General features: G+C 40.7%; 1 protein-coding gene across 1 annotated transcript; it reads right to left on the reverse strand.

The window, feature by feature from the left end:
- Positions 1 to 808: 808 nt before the first annotated feature.
- On the reverse strand, positions 809 to 19,075 carry LOC126389220 (BEN domain-containing protein 4). The gene is made up of 7 exons (XM_050042787.1): positions 18,948 to 19,075; positions 14,890 to 15,702; positions 10,019 to 10,612; positions 8,523 to 8,614; positions 8,315 to 8,341; positions 7,446 to 7,686; positions 809 to 4,741 (listed from the first exon to the last, which is right to left on the reverse strand). Exons 2-7 carry the CDS (start codon positions 15,386 to 15,388, stop codon positions 4,509 to 4,511), a joined length of 1,686 nt encoding a protein of 561 aa, XP_049898744.1. The 5' UTR covers positions 15,389 to 15,702; positions 18,948 to 19,075; the 3' UTR covers positions 809 to 4,508.
- Positions 19,076 to 19,131: the final 56 nt, after the last annotated feature.

Below are 19,131 nucleotides of genomic sequence, written 5' to 3' on the forward strand. Positions count from 1 at the left end.
GTCTCGAACATCAGTCTGGCCTAAATGTCATCCTCCATCTCCTCCACCTCCATAAAGTCAGCTCATAAGCTACGGCACTCTAGAAACGTTGATATGGTATGTATGTAACATACAAATGTTACAAAATTTAACTATACAATACATCATGAAGAGGTGAAGACGGAGTAAAGCTTTCAATTTACTGGTCCATCTACGTCCCAACCCTCACCTATGGTCATGAGCTCTGGGTAGTGACCGAAAGAATGAGATCGTGGATACAAGACGGCAAAATGAGGTTCCTCCGTGGGGTGGCTGGGCTCAGCCTTAGAGATAGGGTAAGGAGCTCAGACATCCGGAGGGAACTCGGAGTAGAGCCGCTGCTCCTTCGCATCAAAAGGGGTCAGTTGAGGTGGTTTGGGCATCTGATCAGGATGCCTCCTGGGTGCTTCACAGTAGAGGTGTTCTGGGTACGTCTCACTGGTAGGAGGCCCCGGGGCAGACCCAGAACATGCTGGAGGGATTACATATCTCATCTGGCCTCGGAACAACTTAGGGTCCCCCAGGAGGAGCTGGAAAGTGTTGCTGGGGAGAGGGATATTTGGGGTGCTTTGCTTGGCCTGCTGCTTCAGACAAGTGGATGAAAATGGATGGATGGAATGCATCATAATCTGGAATCACATATTTGAGGCTATTCAGTGACACACACACAAAAAAACTCCCTTTAAACTGATTGTTAAGAATTAAACAAATGTCTAGAATAAGTTCACATCACATATATAACAACAGATAGATGATCATCAATGTAAGCTTTCAGCTTCAGTGCTTATTTTATTTATCATAAATAAAAAACAACAGAAGCTATTAGATTTGTAAAAATCCTACTGATGTTTCACAGTGTTGATAACAGCCACTTTGAGGGAGTAAATACAAATAAACGCTCACATTCAGAACAGCAACACAACGACAGAATCCAACTGTTTAAGGTTTCTGTGGCACTTTTCTACTTGGCTTCTTTAAGAGAAAGAGAGAGAACACCTCACACAATACTGTACTTTATATTACACATTTACACAGCACTGTCGACGTGGCAAACTGACCTAATAAATCTGGTACATTCAAAACGTAGAAAACGGTGTCGTGAAGTGAAGTTATTGAGTACCAAATAAAATAAATACAAAGAATAAGAAATGGTTAAATTCTCACTGTGGGACAGCTACAGCCACAAGGAGACACGAAAAAGTGCAAATAAGAGGTTCAGACAAGAAGTGCTCGATTTTTTTTCCACTCGGGTCAAAAGATAAAGATTTAGACGTGGATATTGTCTTTCATAGTGAAGAAGACAGTAACAACCCACGTTGTGATTACGTAACAACACACAAACTATCAACACTTTGTACTGTGGATGTCTTGAATCAAGTTTAAGGCATTATTTTATGGCAACATTCATTCATCCTGAGTCAAAAAGTCTTCTCACTGATGAAAAACTAAAAGTAAAATGTGATAAATTTACTGTAAGTTGAAGACTTTTTACGTCAGGATGAATAAAATAATCTATGACAGCAATGAAAGTGCAGAAATTAGCATAAAATAGAAAACAGTCTCCTTTTTTATCTCCACTGTGTTGTTCCTTTTTAATGATTGGAATAACGTCATCAGCATTATATCGCTGCCATATACAGCATTTTACACTAATTTAGGATACCTCATGCTACCTTCTCTGCAGTTATCAAGACTCTTCTGCAATATGACGCACTTTTCTTTTTCAGTTGCATATCCTGACATCTGCTGCAGGAAGCTTATAACCGATCAGCCTTGACCAATACTTCTTTCAACCCAAGGGAAGCTGCATTTGAGCACGTTGGAAAGACTTTGAATGCACTTTTCTTTTTAAAACTTGACACGTCAGAATCGATTCAAATTAAGAAAAACACATGGGGATGCAAAGTGCAACACTACAGGTAACAAAACGACTTTCTCAGAGGCACTCCTGTAGAAGAGGTTGCAAGTAAAGGTGCTTCACCAATGACGCAGAATTTGGTGGAGAAATATTAAATGCTACTTTCCTTGATATAGGAAGGTGGAGGTGCTACGTAGAGAAGCTTATTACAGGCAATGTGATGAAAAAACATACGATCTGTTTAGTCATTATAACGAGAACCTTTCTCAAAATAATGACTTAATATATGACTTGATGTCTCATAATAATGACCTGGTATGTCAAAATAATGACCTGGTATCGCAAAATAATGACTTGGTATGTCAGAATAATGACTTGGTATCCCATAATAATGACTTGGTATGTCAGAATAATGACCTGGTATCGCAAAATAATGACTTGGTATGTCAGAATAATGACTTGGTATCCCATAATAATGACTTGGTATGTCAGAATAATGACTTGGTATCCCATAATAAAGACTTGGTATGTCAGAATAATGACTTGGTATGTCAAAATAATGGCCTGGTATCGCAAAATAAAGACTCGGTATGTCAGAATAATGACTTGGTATCCCATAATAATGACTTGGTATGTCAAAATAATGACCTGGTATCGCAAAATAATGACTTGGTATGTCAGAATAATGACTTGGTATCCCATAATAATGACTTGGTATGTCAGAATAATGACTTGGTATCTCAAGTTAATGAGAAAGTCTCTAAAAAATAATGACCTGGTATCTCATAATAATGACTTGATGTCTCATAATAACTACTTGGTATGTCAAAATAATGACCTGGTATCGCAAAATAATGACTTGGTATCTCAAAATAATGACCTGGTATCGCAAAATAATGACCTGGTATCTCATAATAATGACTTGATGTCTCATAATAACTACTTGGTATGTCAAAATAATGACCTGGTATCGCAAAATAATGACTTGGTATGTCCAAATAATGACCTGGTATTCCATAATAATGACCTGGAATAATGACCTGGTATCTCAAAATAATGACTTGGTATCTCAAGTTAATGAGAAAGTCTCTAAAAAATAATGACCTGGTATCTCAAAATAATGACTTGACATCTCATAGTAATGACTTGATGTCTCATAATAATGACTTGGTATGTCAAGATAATGACCTGGTATATCAAAAATAATGACCTGGTATTCCATAATAATGACTTGGTATCTCCAAATAATGACCTGGTATATCAAAAATAATGACCTGGTATTCCATAATAATGACTTGGTATCTCCAAATAATGACCTGGTATCTCAAAATAATGACCTGGTATCTCAAAATAATGACTTGACATCTCATAATAATGACTTGGTATGTCAAGATAATGACCTGGTATCTCAAAATAATGACTTGGTATGTCAAAATAACAATGTGGTATCTCAAAAATAATGACTTGATATCTCATAATAATGACTTGGTTTCTCATAATAATGACTTGGTTTCTCAAAATAATGACCTGGTATCGCATAATAATGACTTGGTATCCCATAATGACCTCAAAATAATGACCTGGTATCTCAAAATAATGACTTGGTATCTCAAAATAAAGACTTGGTATTTAAGAATAATAACTTAGTATCTCAAAAAAATGAGAAACTTTCTCAAAATAATGACAAATTCTTGGTATCTCAAAAATATTGAGTTAATATCTCTAAATATCAAGGAACATCTTTAAAATAATGACTTTTCTTTAAAAAAATAAAATAGAATAAAAATAGTATCACAAAAATAACGAGGTGGTACCTCTAAATAATGACAAACTTTCTCAGAATAATAGGTTAGTATCTACAAAACAGAGACTTTCTTAAAATAATGACCTGCTTTTCTCAAAAATGAGTTAGTATCTCCAAATAATGACTGATATCAAAATCATATGCTAGTGTTTCAAAATAAAGTGAAACTTGCTAAATTAATGACATGGTATCTCAAAATAATCAGTATCTTAAAATCGTCATTTTAATAATGTTTCTCATTATTAAGTCATTATTTGGAGAATTTTTTCTCATAATTTAGAGACACTAAGTCGTTTTGAGGGAGTTTCTCTTTATAATGACTCACAGGATCTTTTGTTTTCATCACACTGGTGGAAATGGGCCTCCATAGCTTGTGGTGTCAGTGATGGATATAATAAGTCTCTGGCTTGAGTAACATGAACACAAATAGCTTCCTGATGACCTGAAGGTTTGCAAGTAAATTGTGAAAAAACTCAACTGGGACTCCATCCCAAAAACACAACATAACAAACAGAAATATTCCACTGATAGAGACGTAACTGTTCAAAACATGAAACTATAGAAAAAGTAGCAAATGGAAGACTCAAATTTTAAAAGTTTAAAACAGCTTAAGAGTCAAATTTTAACGAAACATAATTGTCTGTATAAAAATGGCAAAAAAGCTACAAACTACTGAAAGTGGTTCAGAGAGACTGTGGTTATATTCTGTAGGATAAACCTCTGGAATGTTTTCTTCACTGTGTAAAGTGACAGGTTAAGGTCAGTGTTTTGGGATATGTTGTTGTACAGCTACATTTCAGGCATTTGTCTTTTGCTTCTCCTTTAACTTCAATCCGACTGGCCGTTCTGGCAGCCTTTTAAATACAGTTCGTCCTGTGACAGGTGTCCGTCAAAGGCGTCCATGTAAAGGCTGCTAGTGCTGCTGCCGCTGCTGCTCAGGAACGTGCCGACCGCCCGGCCCTGACGAGCGTGACCGACAGCATCGCTGAACACTTTGTTGATCTGCTCCTCGGAGGGCATCCACCAGTCTGGGTTTGAGGCACAGTGCATCCGGATGAACTCTGGCGGGAAGATTTTCAATCAAAAAAAGATCAAACATACCAAAACAAACCTTGATTTGTATCGGGCTTCGACAGGGGTGACACTTTAAACTTCACTGTACATGTGTCACACAAACTATGATCATGGGACTTAAATCACAAGATCCAAAAGAACTATCTCAGTCAAATTACAGGTATGAATGCTCAGTCTTATATTTGGATGTGAGATCAGTGTGAAAAGAAATAACAATGTATGAAATGACAATGTGAAACTTAAAGAGATTTATCACATGAATCTGCACCCCCCCTTTCTTTAAACAAGCTTTACACTGAGTTTAGGCTCATTGTTTTGCTGTCAGGCCAATTTTCCAGTCACAATTTTACTGCTTTGGTTCACTCTCATTGCTCTCTGCTGTTTTTGGCCGCGCAGGGAACCAATGTCAATGAAAAAGCTCTAAACAGCTGACAGTACACTACCTGCTCAGCAGCAAACAGCACACAGACACAGTTAGAGACTAGCTGGTCAACATAGTGGATCATTCAGCAGTTTAAGAACCAAGGACCAGTTGCACAAAACGCCTCAAAATTTCTCCTCAGCTTAGGGACTTACACAGTTGCACAGAATCCCTTAAAAGGTTTCCTTTTAAAGGAAAAATGTAACTTATTAACTGCGTTGAAAGAGATTTTACAGCGGTTAAAGTTTCCATGGAGACTGTTTGTTTGCTTGGACTCACGCTTGTGATGCCTGTTATTGTCTCACAAAGTTGGCTTATAATTAGATACTGAAAAAATGGCAGAATAAAAGAAGGCAAGAAAACCATACTGATTAGAGGAGATTATACTTCTGAATGAATACAATCATAGAAAGCACATCCTGCACAGTAAATCTGATCCCCAAATACCAGAAAACAGAAAACGATTGTAGGAAGAAATTGCAATGAAAATTAATTCAGTCAAATCAAAAGCGTATCCATCTGGTTCTCCTGGTCGCAGAAAACTCTTCTCAGAGTGAATTAGTTTATTTCATTTATCACCATAAACTTGGTCATGTTGCAGTTAAGACAGAGTCAGAGGTATCTTGTTGTTGTTAAGATCTTTTGTGCAACGGTCTAGGGATTCCTGTGGTATAAGACCAAGATAAGGAGAAAATCACAAATACTTCAGTCAACATTTTAGGGAAACCTTAAGGAGAAAACTTAAGGATGTTTCATGCAACCAATTTTATTTTGAGAAAAAAAACCTTGACTAGGACTTAAAGGAAAATCTTAACTTAAGGTGTTTTGTGCAACCGGCCCCTGATATTTCCCTTTAGGAGTTGATAGAGACCCAAAACAGAGCTAACAGAGAGTGAATATTGAACTTAGATAGACAAAAACACGACTCTAAATAAATTATCACGTTGCTCTGAAATAGCCAGATGTGTAAATAAGCAACTGTTTACTAACAAGTTCACCATATGAACTTAAAAGATAATGAGATAATAATATGTTAATGTTGTATTTAAACTTGTTTTTGCTGCCACCAAGTGGCCAAAAAACATTATAGCAGTTTTAAAATAATAAATTGTGAGACAGTTTATGGTGGAAATGAATGAAATAGTGGTAAAGGTGTTACGCTAAAAGATAGAGTTTGACTTTTTCTGTCTTAAAGGGATACTTTGCTCATTTTCAACCAGCTCTGGATCATTACAATGTGGGCAGTATGTGTAAATGAACTATGCTAAACTTCCCATTTACCCATGAAAACAGGGCTGATCAAATATAAACCAAGACTCTATTTCTCACCTAAAATGTCTTCAGAAACATATTTTAGTGCACTGTTTGGCTGTATTATGAGAGTTTGGGAACAGGAAAATGGCGCCTCACTGTTTCTTGTATTGTGAAAACAGAGGCTGAAATTTTTTAGATCAAACCGTAAAATTAGGCAGTGCTTATCAAATATGAACCAAGATTCTATGACTGCGTTGCCTATTTCTCGCCATAGAGAAACATATTTTATCTCACTGTTTAAAGGTAATTTCAGATCATGTGTTACCACCTGGCCTCCATATAGTTTCCTGTGGAAAAATTGCGAAATTTCCATTAAGTCATCCACCAGTGGGAGCGTTTATTGGCACAATGGATTTTGGTAGTTGTAGGTTTTCTACCTCTTAAATAAAACCAAATGCCACAGCTATTTTTTTCTATGTTTGCTCTGGTCATGTAGCACCAATTTCAAAAGTATTTGTGTCTTTAAGACGATCTTTCCAGCAGTAAAAACTTTATGATGCCTTGTGGTTGCAATGATCAACTGGAGTAGGAGGGCAATCTGATTGGTTATAACTGAAATCACATGACCAGGAATGTATCAGTTCTTATATATATATAATAATATGATAACCCACATCCATGTGATCAAAAATTGTATTTGGCTGACATTTGCTTGCCACTTAAACACAGTCTCAGTTTCATGTTGTTATGGGGTCATAAATACTGAGCTCACTTGTTAGTTACTGCTGCTTTTCAAGTCTGAAACATGGGCTGTAAAAGTGGAGTGCTCTAATAAGCATGGCGCTACATCATTCAAACAACACTAACATTTTATAAGCAAACTTTTGCCAGAGCTTCTGGCTGTAGGACAACTGCAGGAGTTTTACCAGTGTTGTGTTTAAGCCTTAATGTATCACTTAAACTGAGCAGACTGGAGCAACATGTGAATACTTTACATCTTTTTTCTGGCCGCGTACCTCTGAGGCAGCTGACTTTGACGGGGTTGAGCGGCCGTCTCTCCAGGCCTGGATCTCCTGAGTGGACTGAACGCTTCCTTTTGCCCAAACCGCAGGAGAACTTGAGCTCGTCCGTGGTGAAGACAAAGCGAATCAGGTAGCGCAGCAGCCGCCTGCCGTCTTTCTTGGAGGAGTTGACGGCTTCGTCCCACTGCTTGTTAGAGATGAAGAGAGGGTAGTTCTCCAGGAGCTGTTTACTGCCCTGCGGGGAGGAGGAAGACAGAAGGTGTGAGGGTCAGAGGAAGGTCAGGTATGCCATGGTTACACTCGTCCTGCTGCCTCACATGGCTCCAAATCTGACTGCATTGTCTAGAGTTTTTCGAAATTTATTTTTGTCCTTCTTTTAAGGAATATAGAAAAGAAGGTCATGGTGACAGTGACAGCGTTCGAGAAGCCAGACTTTGGTGTCAGTTCTATTAGAGTCAATGGGGCGGGCACTAAAAATCACACTTTAACCCATAATATCTTTGTTGTTTCGACTTCTGACTGACGAATCCTTACACAAGATTAGAAAACACACATTACATGATGCTTGCTGACTTATTATTTTTATCTAAATATGTGCATTTGTCTTCCTTGTTATTGGTCTCCAAACAAATCATGGTTCTGTCCATTAGACGCTCAGATGCAGCTGCTATCACTGTCACCATGACTTTTCTTTCTTTTGTTTTCCTTGCCTTCTTACAGGATGTACAGCATCATCTAGTGTCAATTTCCCTTATTTACCACCACTTCCTGTTGGTTTCACAGGCACATATTACACAAATACACACAAAAATCCTTTATGTTCTTAATAAACAACAGAATTTATCAAAGGATGAAACACAGACCTCAAAGACTGTTTGCCGCTCTTCTTCCTGCAGAGACAAAGTTTTCTATAATTACGTATTTTCACACCACTTAATCACACAATTTACACAACAAAGAAGTTAATAATGCGAGATGAATGTGACCTGATATTTTTATACCTTAACATATGCTACCGATCACACATGCTTCGAATAGCTGTGAATGATGCACTGCAGCCTGTTTCCTCACCTCAGTGAGCTGCTCCTCCGGCATCGGCTGGACCAGCTGGTTGTGAAACTCAAGAACAGTCTTGAAGTAGTCGAGAACATTTTGACAGGGAACTGTATATAAAGACAATGTGACCAAAAATAAAGATGCATTGTGAAATTTCCCAGCAAGCAAGCAAAGAGGCTGAGATATGACTATACATCCCCTCAACACGCAGATAAAATGAGCCGGTTTAGTGCAAATTAGGTTAAGGTGACACTGGGGAGCTGTGAATGCTTTGGGGAGAGCAGAAATCTTAATAAAAATAGATGCTATTAAGACTATTGCCCCAAACTCTGTGATGCATTTAGAGAGTGACAGCGTGTGGCTCTGAAACTGATGACACACACAAACTTAACCTAAATAAATGACGCCTGCACAGACGTGTAGGTTTAGTATTGATTAATGCAGAAGCACAAACTAATTTCCCTGAAATATACAGACAGGTGACAAATTAAAGAGCTTAAATAAATGAGTGAAGTAGTGTTGAAACAGTCAATTAATCAATCTACATGAAATTAATTCGCTTGATTATCGAGTTTAATCATCATTTCTAGCTGTATGAGCTGTTTGGCTCTGTAGATGGCAATGCTGGTCCATCACTTTGGTCTAAACTGAAATATCTCAACAACTATTTGATGGATTGCAATCAGCAAATGAATAGACATTAAACCAGAGCTGTTTTGAAGTCTGAGCCAAGTCTCCAGTAGCTCTCCAGATACACAGACACAGGGCCGTGTTCATTAACATGTGCGTAGAAATGTTTTTACTGTGTGCACGCAAAATTACTGTTGGGTTCACAACACGTGTGCACCGGCCACGTTTGTTCTCACCACCATGCGTAAATGTACAGGTGCTATTTGGCATCAGCATGCTGCCGCGCCCCCATTTCTCTATACAAGGAAATACATTTGCCTAGAGGGTGTATCATGGGGAAAGCAGCAAACATATAAGTGAATGTCTCGGCAGTCGAAAACAGCCGATAAGCCGATTGACATTCTCTTTAAACATGTCATGTCGGTCTCTGAAGATGCCCTGTCTCCTGGAGGCACTGCTGCGGTATCTTCCAGCAAGACTAGATACGCCATCTTAACACCTGCTTGGATGCAAATCTTATATTTAACCTACATGCCTGTTAATAGGCTACCAATAAACACCGGCTACATATGAGCAATTTCATGACACAAGAAATTAACCCTAACCCTTGGAGTAGCCGATCATTACACTCCGTTGTAAGCTAGGACTGGCACACAAAGTTTTTATAGTTGAATATTAGAATTATGACAATAACTGATGAGGATGAAAGGGCCTCAGCTGTATAGTTATTTGTGAATAAAGCCCAGAATCTCTGGCAGGAGATGCTCATGACGGAAAAACACCTTCCCTTTAATTTGTCATCAATCTGTATGAGTGCACCTTTAACCAATCCCAGAGGAGAGACTCAAACCCCTGTGAAGTTTTAGCTTTCACTACTGCACCTGGAATATTCTCCAGCTTGTTGCGCAGCTCCTCGTTCTCCTGCTGCAGAGACAGCACCTCCTGCTCCAACTCCAGGCAGCGTGGACAGCAGTTCTCCTCCTCCTCTTCCTCCTCAGGCAGCGTGGACGACGGGTGGCCGTACGACTCTGACGGAGTCGGCGAGCCCCAGCCTCCCAGGTTGTGTCTCGGAGGAGACACCCCTGAGCCGGGCTCTGCCAGCGGACACTGCTCATCCTCCAGACCTGCAGCCAGATGTTGCTGCTGCTGCTGCTGCTGCTGCTGAGGTCCTGAGAGCAGATAGTTCTGTAGGGAGTCTGTGAAGATGCGGAGAACGGCAGAGGTCTGTTGTTGGTTTAAATGGCTTTGTTGGGCCTCATCCTCTGGGTCTGTGGTGGATGAGCTCTCTTCAGGTTTGGATTTCCCCAGTGAGGAGCAGTGAAGCGCCTGGACCTCCCCTGGCCCGTCTTCCAGCTTGATGTTGGAGGTGAAGGAGGGAGAGGAGGAGGAGGAGGGCTCCAGGAGACGGCCGTTGTTGAGGAGGCTGAGGACTCTGCTACACTGCTGGGCGAAGGCATCCAGGATGAGACGATTCTCTGTAGCAGAGCAAAATCAAGAGATCAGAGACGGTGGGGATGAACTTTAACATCATCTACAGGTCTACTGTGTTCAGAGATGGATATATTTGATGTTCACAGTTCATTTTTCACCTTGGGAACAGCAGCTGACAAAACAATCTAACCTTAAGGTCTATTTAGTAGCTGTTCTGGAGCTTTGAGCTGCATCACTGGGTCTACATCAACAGATTGAGTTCACTTTGGAATATAGATGATGAAACTTGTAAGTCAGGATGGATGAGAAGTCTCAACATCTACAGTTCTGTGACAATTAAGTTAACTTAATATGATGATGAAGCTCATGTGATGCAGTCAAAAGCTCCAGAGCAGCAACTTCATGGATCTTTTCCTTGTTGGCTATCATCCTGTTTTAACAGACATTATACTTTACACTAAACACAGTGATGACAGAAGCACTCAGGTCTTTTACTACTAAAGTAAAAGTATCAGTACAAGAAAAACTCCTTTACAAATAAAGGACCTGAAGTATTATCAAAAAATCTGCTTTTAGTTTCCAAAGTAAAAGTACTCACTCTACAGAAAAGTGGCCCCTGTGTTACATTATAATACATGGCATTATTACTTATAATAATTATTACTGATGCATTGATATGCAAACTGTATGTTACTGCTGTAGCTTGAAGTGGAGCTAGTTTCTTCCAGCAGCCAACGTGAGGGTCAGAAAACAAATCTGAGAGGTTTTGAAAAGATTAATAGGGTAGGGAGGAAGAACAAAATAGGTCTCACGACACAAATCTGTATTCATAGAGTTTTCTTGGGACTGTTTCCTAATCTGTGCTTGACCTCTTTGGGCACTGCAGCCAGTCGGCTACTTACACCCATCCCTATGACATGTTCTAAATGGCTAATACTTGTTACGTCGATGCATAGAGGTCAAAGGCGGTTAGGGTTAAAGCAAAAAGGTCATGTAAGGGATAGTATTAGCCAGTCTCCGATATTCTCTGAGATTAAAGTGGTAAATGTACAAGTAAAATGTACAAGTGCTGCTAAAAAGTCAGGTGACGTAGTGTAAAGTGGGACACAGTCCATGGCAGGACTAAGATAAGGCAGATTAATGGGTTAAGCACAGGACTTTTTTTTTAACCTTTATTCAACCAGGAAGTCCCATTGAGATTAAATATCTCCTTTACAAGAGAGACCTGGCCATGTTACAACATATAATACAACATATAATACATAAATCTTCAATAAAACAACAACTATTCAAACATAGTGGCCTCTCTAGAAAAACAAGCACACGTCTCTGTCACCAGATTCTTTATGATGCCCTTAAAATTCATCAATGGGTATAAGTGTTTCTAATTTTAGATCTTTTTAAGGTTGCTCCATGTCCAGTGTGCAGAGTAGGAGAATGCAGTTTTCCCCTGATGTGTTAAAACCCGGGGTACATTAGAAAGCAACCACTTGGAGGAGCGTAGCTGGTAACTACCAGAGCTGACACACAGAAGGATGCAGAGGTAGGCCGGATCCATCAAATCATAAGTGACTTTGCTTTTGTAATAAAACGTAACATAAAATAGAGGAGGACTTTCACATGGGGAGATTCAGATTTGAGTCCAGTGCTGGCTTATTGTTTTTAGACGTAGATGAGTTATTATTTTCAGTTTTACGATGTATAAAGCTGCTGAATGTACCGTGTAAGCAAACCTTTGTAGAACAGCTGAATAGACCCGTTTGTGTAAACCTCATATTTCGACATTTGCCTGGACACCCAGGAGTAAACACCTGGGTGCAAACAGCATTGTTGGCTACAGACACCTGGGTGCCTGTCTCTGCCGTGATGCTATATAGGCCTGCACCCAGGTGTAAATAGCCACATTGGCTATTTACACCTGGGTGCAAATAGCATTGTTGGCTACGGACACCTGGGTGCTAAGAGCGTCTGCTGAAAATAAATCTGAGGGGTCGTGAGATGAGAAATGGAGGAGAAAAGCAGGGATATTATAGGTTTTGCAACAAAACTGTTTCCAATTTGTGCTTTTATTGTGAAATATTGTAGAATTTAACCTCACTGGGCCTCGAAAACTTGATTAATGAAGCCATGTGAGAAGTTTTGAAGTGACTTTCTTCTTTAGTGGAACTGTTGACAGCTTATCAACAAGGAGCTCCAGCTAGATTGCTTTATTGTGAAAGGTCACCAGTCAAAGAAGCTGGGTTTTTTCTAACGATGCATTTTAATTTGTGAGTTTAAATCGTGTGTGTTTTTTAAAGCTAGATCTAAATCTGCTGTCAAATAGATGTAGTGGTGTAAATAGTCCAGTGTTCACCTCTGAAATGTAGTGAAGCAGACAGTAGCAGAGGATGGAAGTACAAGTACCTCCGAAGTACAGTACTTGAGTGATGTACTTCCTGTGGGAGAGCAGCAGCGACACTTATAGAAACACTGTGAGTGATTCTGTGTTTTGTCTTTCACTGGTTTGCCTTCTTTTCTTTCTTTCTTTCTTCCCCACCATGTCTTTTTGTGGCAAAGCTTTCCACATACAGTCGGCTCCTCTGCTCATAGAAATGTCAGCTTGATTATGCTGATTTATTCAGATGTCAATAAACTCTAAAGTCACAGTATCTGCTGCGACCAAACCCAGCCGAGCAAAGAGAATCAGCACGGAGCTATTGTCCAGAAACGAGCCTCAGTATACAGTTTCCCTGGTAGTCTGGGCACGTCTCAATGAGATGATCTCACACATACCTCCATGTAATGATTATGAGTCCACTGTCCTCACACAAACACACACACACTAATACACACACAGACAAAATGAGTTCTAGGCGGCCACTGCTGCGTTGCCACTCGCTCAGACGTGTCTATCAGCCTGGCGCAGATGTGTCGCATTTATTAATATGCGTGCTGTCTCTGTTTACCCGTCGAGATGTATCTGATACCATTCGCCTTCACCCTGCACACCCCCCAACCACCCACCCACCGCCACCCTCCTCTCCTCTCTTCTCTCACCAGTTCTGTGGCACTGTGAGCTGAGAGCCTCATAAAATTTCATTAAAAACAACACGCTCGGCAGAGGCAAATTTATGAGCCCCATTTATTTTAATCACAACTCTTTGGGAACGGCTTTTCAATGCAATTTGTGTTATTGTGTGCTGAACTGATTGCTGAGTCCAAGGGGTCTCTGCTGCCTCTCTTCACGAGGAGGGCATCAAGTTTTTTTCCAGGCATGTGAGGGACATTAAGTTGCTCCCATCGTGCAGATAAAAAGCACTTTGATGTGTCATTATCAGTAAGAATGCACGGCACGTTTAGCCCGGGATTGGATGGTGCATCTTGTGTAATATGAGCAGGGGAAAATATGGTTTTGTGTGATTATTTCATGAGTGAAATCAGGACCACGTGCACGCCAGAAGGGGTGCAAACAATGGGTCATCATCAAGACTTACAAAGCATCAGGCTGCTCTTTCACAGACTGAAGTAGGCTAAAGATAACTCCTATTTTTAGATCAAACCTATGATACTTCATTCACACGTTTCCCAATTCTCATGTAGTTAATACAGTGCAACCTGAGCACCTCAATTTCTGAACCCTCAATTGTCTGCAAAGCAACAATAACCAGCAGCAAATTGAGCCTCTGCTTCCAGCAGTGATAAAGAGATTAATATCTGATTAGAGGATGAGATGTAATGTTTAATTTGGTAACTGACAGGATTAGGTTCATTGCTTTCATCTTAATGTTGGCTCCCATGGACCCGCCCTCCACACGGGGAACACATTTCTCCCTGAGCCTGCACAGCCCCTCTAATGAACCGCAGCTGAGGGGAAAAATTAGCACAGAACAATGTGTTTCAACCGGAGATTGTGAGGGCCCTTCTTGCACACACACACACACACACACATAGGAAAACACACACGTAAACACACACACATGGACAGACAATTACCCAATGTAATTTTTAGCACATGCACACTGGAGATTCAATCATGACTGCTCTCATTACAGCTGCAAATCAATCACTGCTGACAGGAAGGGGAGAAGAAGAAATGGGAACAAAAACATGCAGGTGAACAAAAGACATGTTTCTTTTTAGTGACATATTGTTTTGTCCTTCAAGTTTACAGACTCAGGGGAGGCTTTGTGCTCAAGCAAAAACCCAAAATGAGCTCCACAATCAGGACATGCAGCTCAGAAAAGTCTCAACATCCCAAATCTAAGAGAATAAGATGGAGCAGACCTGCACACATGACCAGGAGTCACTCTCATCACTCACTCTGAGTAAGTTTGAAACCCACCTGAGCTGATCCCGTAGGTGCAGTCAGGGGAGAATCTGGGCTCCGCTCTGCCGCTGCTGGCGCGCCTCTGCTGGGTACCGGGAGATGCTGCCGCCGCCGCTGAGGTGGATGTCGGGACCCTGCTGCTGGGCCTGTTCTCACATGGGAAACGATCCTGCTGCTGCTGCTGCTGCTGCTGCTGGGGCGTCGGGTGATGCTGCTGCTGGCTGCTGCTGATAGCGACGCTGGTTTGGTGGAGCTGCTGCTGCTGCTGCAGACGCTGCTGCTGGTGGTGGTGGTGATGGTGCGGCTGGAAATGATGAGGCTGCTCGGGATGGAAAGTGAAGTGGTGTCCGTCGCCAAACAGAGGCACCTCGACCACAGCCGACCTGTCAAAGCGCGACTTGCCCGCCGAGCGCTTGCTCTGGAAGATTTTCAGGGTGCTGTACGGACCCCGTTGTTGTCGGCACATCTTCGGGGCGCAGGGCCCTTCATCTGCGGGCTGCATCTCTCCCTCCATCCCGGCCAGGTGTCACAGCGCGGCGGCGGCGGAAGGCGAAAGGCTCCGGGGTCGGTATCGTGGCGTGCTGGTGTGACAGGCAGCTGATGAGTGGAAGATCAGATCCGTCACTGTCTGGCTCGGTTTCCCTCATACACACTGTGTGAAGGGTGGGCTCAGTTACTGACAAGCCGCCGCTCCAATCCCCAGTCGGGAGCTCCGACACTGAGACTCCTCCAGAGGGAAATACAGGCGGGACTTGTGCGCCGCTGCCTGCCTCCTTTGTAGCCACCATCCACACAGAGAACAACGGGGCGCTGTAGCAGTTGTACAATCTGGAAATGAAAAAAACGCACAACCAAATCCTACAAATGAAAAGGCAGAGGCCATTTTGCTACTGAGCTCAGAGCATCAACATGAGCGCAATGAAAGAAAAGGCCATCCACACCCACACAGCCATAAAAAGAGCAAATAAGCATTCATTTTTCCTTTCTCTTAACATTTACAAATTTATAAATGGATCAATAATTCAAAATAAAATAACAGGAAATTTAATTTTATACCATTTAATCCTGTTTTCCACACAATATTACACTTTTTTTTTTTTTTAGAAATAAAACTCTACCTGTCCATAATCTGAGTCACAATTCACCTCATGTTATCAATCCTGACAGTTTGAAGGAAGGTGTAGCAGCTGTCTGGTGCCTGCGGGCCTAAAAGTTTGCAGCACCACATGGGGGCGCCACATCAATAGGTTACAACATGAGGAGCTTTAATAGGTAGAGGAATAAACAGACCTGCTGGTGATTAACATAAACATGTTTTTCTCTCTTTTCCAACAAGCCAAACAGGTCAGTAGGTTTTACCTCTGTGTAATGTCTAAACACACGCAAGTGCTCAGTCAATATTGTGTCTAGACTCCAAACTGGACATGTTTGTATAAGGTAATAATGAAAGATTTATAGAGACAGGCCTGTATTGATATAGATTTATATTGTAGGCATGGGCGGATTATGTGACAGTGGGCCCCTGGGTACAGATATACTAAAGGCCCCCACCACCTGTCCTACATAGGAGCAAGACAGGCAGACTTTGTAGTGGTTTTAACTCATTTTTTCTTGTGTGTCTGTGTAGTCCTTGTGCATCTTTTTGAGGTTTTGTGTCTCTCTGAGGTAATCTCATGTCTTCCTTTGTCATTTTGTGTCCCTTTGTAGTTATTTTGTGTGTCTCTGCAGTTTCTTTGTATCTCAATGTGGTCCTTCTGAGTCTCGTTCTGGACAATCTGGGTTAATTTGAGTGATATTTTGCAGGTAGGCCCGTTCAGGAATCCATCTGTGATTGCAGGCCCATATAGAGGAATGGTCCCAATAGAAATATTGATAGGCTGACACATTAACCGTTAATTATTTCAGAAAATAATGCGGCACAAACGTCGTGTCAGCCAACAGGTTTGTAAATAAATTATTCTGCAAAAGTTTTAACCCTCTTCAAGCTACTTACTCTACCTGAATTATTCATAAACCTATTCACATGCATTAATGTGAGCCTGTGTTACTTTAATTGAACTGAGGCTTTATTGGCCAGGAAAAGTGAGAATTATAAGATAATGATTTAGTTTGCTTGGTTCTGTTACTTTTCAGGGACTTAAATCTAACACAAATAAGACTGTAGGAGCCAGAATGAGTCTTTAACCCTCATTATTTATCATTTGTTTAGGCTGTACATGTTCTTTGGGTCACTTCTGGTAGTACCTGTTCATTCACTGGTGTGGTGGTCTTTTAGACACAGAGGGTGAGTTTTGGCTCCAATATTTTCTGTTGACCGTTATCACAAAATGTAATCGCAATCACGTTATAATAAGACATAATATTTAATCTAATTTTGCCTTAGTTATTCAGTTGTTTGTTTAATAAATCATGATAAAACACATCATTGGACTTCAGCATGGACTTCTTTGAACGAGTCACAGTTAAGAGTCCACTCAGCCTGATAGTCCAAAGACAGTTAGCTTAGAAGGCTAATTTTCACCTGTAGAGCCTGGACAGGTTTTTAAAAAGACCACTGGTGCCCCCAGAATTTGTTTATAGGGGAGGCCAGATGGGGCCACTGAAAATCTTTGGGTGGCACACCAAAACCAAAAGCTATAACTGTACTTCAAGAATTCTGTTGTAGTATATTGGTAAAAACTATGTCAATATGGAGGGTTAAAGAATCTCATACTGATATACTTTGGTTATGTATTTTACAGTTAATGTTACTAATTATGTGATGTGCATAGACTCATACTGGTGCAGTTAACATATTGAGTTCCACAACAATTCTGTTTTAATGTGTTTTGTCTTTTTTCATGCTTTTGATACTTTGTGATCCAGCACCCAACCCAGTGGGCTTCGGGGATGTGCGTGTCCTATTTTTTATCATACTTAATGTATTTCGTCAACATAGTCTCATACAACAGTTTGTATAATATCCTACAAATCTGCACCCCACGAATAACATATCGTACTTAAAGTATAGTTACAGAGGTTTGGTTTAGGCACTTAAAGTCAGTGTGTTTAGGGTTAGGAAAAGAAACATGGTGACGATGTGCCTTAAAATGACTCACTCAAAGTTCTAAGCATCAGTCTCCTGGGGAAAGTCCTGTGTTTTGTGATCCATCCACCACCCCAACCTGCCTCCTTACAAGACTGCTTCCTGCTTTATTCTTTACTTCTGTCAGCGCATTGGTCACATGATCACAGCCTTTCTAAATTACATGGGTTATGCATGAGGTACTGGCTCATAATTAAGTGGGATAGGTACGAATTTTGGTGCATTACTTTTTGTAGGAAAACTACAAACAGTGCATGAGAGCAGCCTGGTTATGTACCTGTATAATCATGTGTTAGGGGATTAATTGCTCTTCATATAGGCTGATCGTCCTTTTCCTCAAAGGGACAAATATACTGCTTTAATTTAAAGGAGTATATAGACTGTAAGGAACAAAACATTTACTGGAAACAACCGTAATCAAGTTAAAATACACCACACAGAGGCTTCCAATTGTTTCTGATTATTTTCACGGAGGTGGCATGCAGGGTTGTAAATTAGCACCAGCCACATGCGGGTTAAATGTACAAGTAGCTGCTAGATTTGTTTCATTTACCAGCCAAAAAACAATAATAATCTATTGAGAGGCTGGTACATTTTTGGAATCCACCAGCAACAGTGGCAGCTGGACAAAAAAAACTTAATTTACAACCCTGGTGGGGTGGCTGTGGCCCCCCTGGCCACCCTGTGGTAGTGCCAGTGAAAAAGACGCCACACAAATACAAGTTTAAACATTGTACATGCTGAAAATGTGGTTTTAAAAATGTATTTTAACAGTAATATAAGTAGAGAAGATCAGAAGAAATGTCCACAAACGGACTCAAAATTGGTTAAATTGCAGTATCTAGTATTTAAACTTTAGTCCCACTTTAAATGCTGTTGTTTTCCTGCATGCCACAGCCTGTTCCTGTTGTGCTCCATGTGTTTAAATTAAAGACATTTTGCATTGTTCAGTCTTTAAATGTAAAAGTCATGATTAAGACAAACTCACATTTCCACTCAGTCCTCAGTCCTCTGCAGCCGCTGCACCGTGCCTCTCCTCTCATGCAGACTAAACTCATTAAGATAATTTATGCATGTTATTTGGGCACCGTCATGGTAATGGGAATCATCGGCACCCCTGCCTGGAACCACCACGTGAATGCGCACGTCCGGTTAATGGGGGTTACGTGCGC

The sequence above is a fragment of the Epinephelus moara genome, chromosome 4 (genome assembly GCF_006386435.1).
Source record: "Epinephelus moara isolate mb chromosome 4, YSFRI_EMoa_1.0, whole genome shotgun sequence".
Taxonomy (NCBI): Eukaryota; Metazoa; Chordata; class Actinopteri; order Perciformes; family Serranidae; genus Epinephelus; species Epinephelus moara.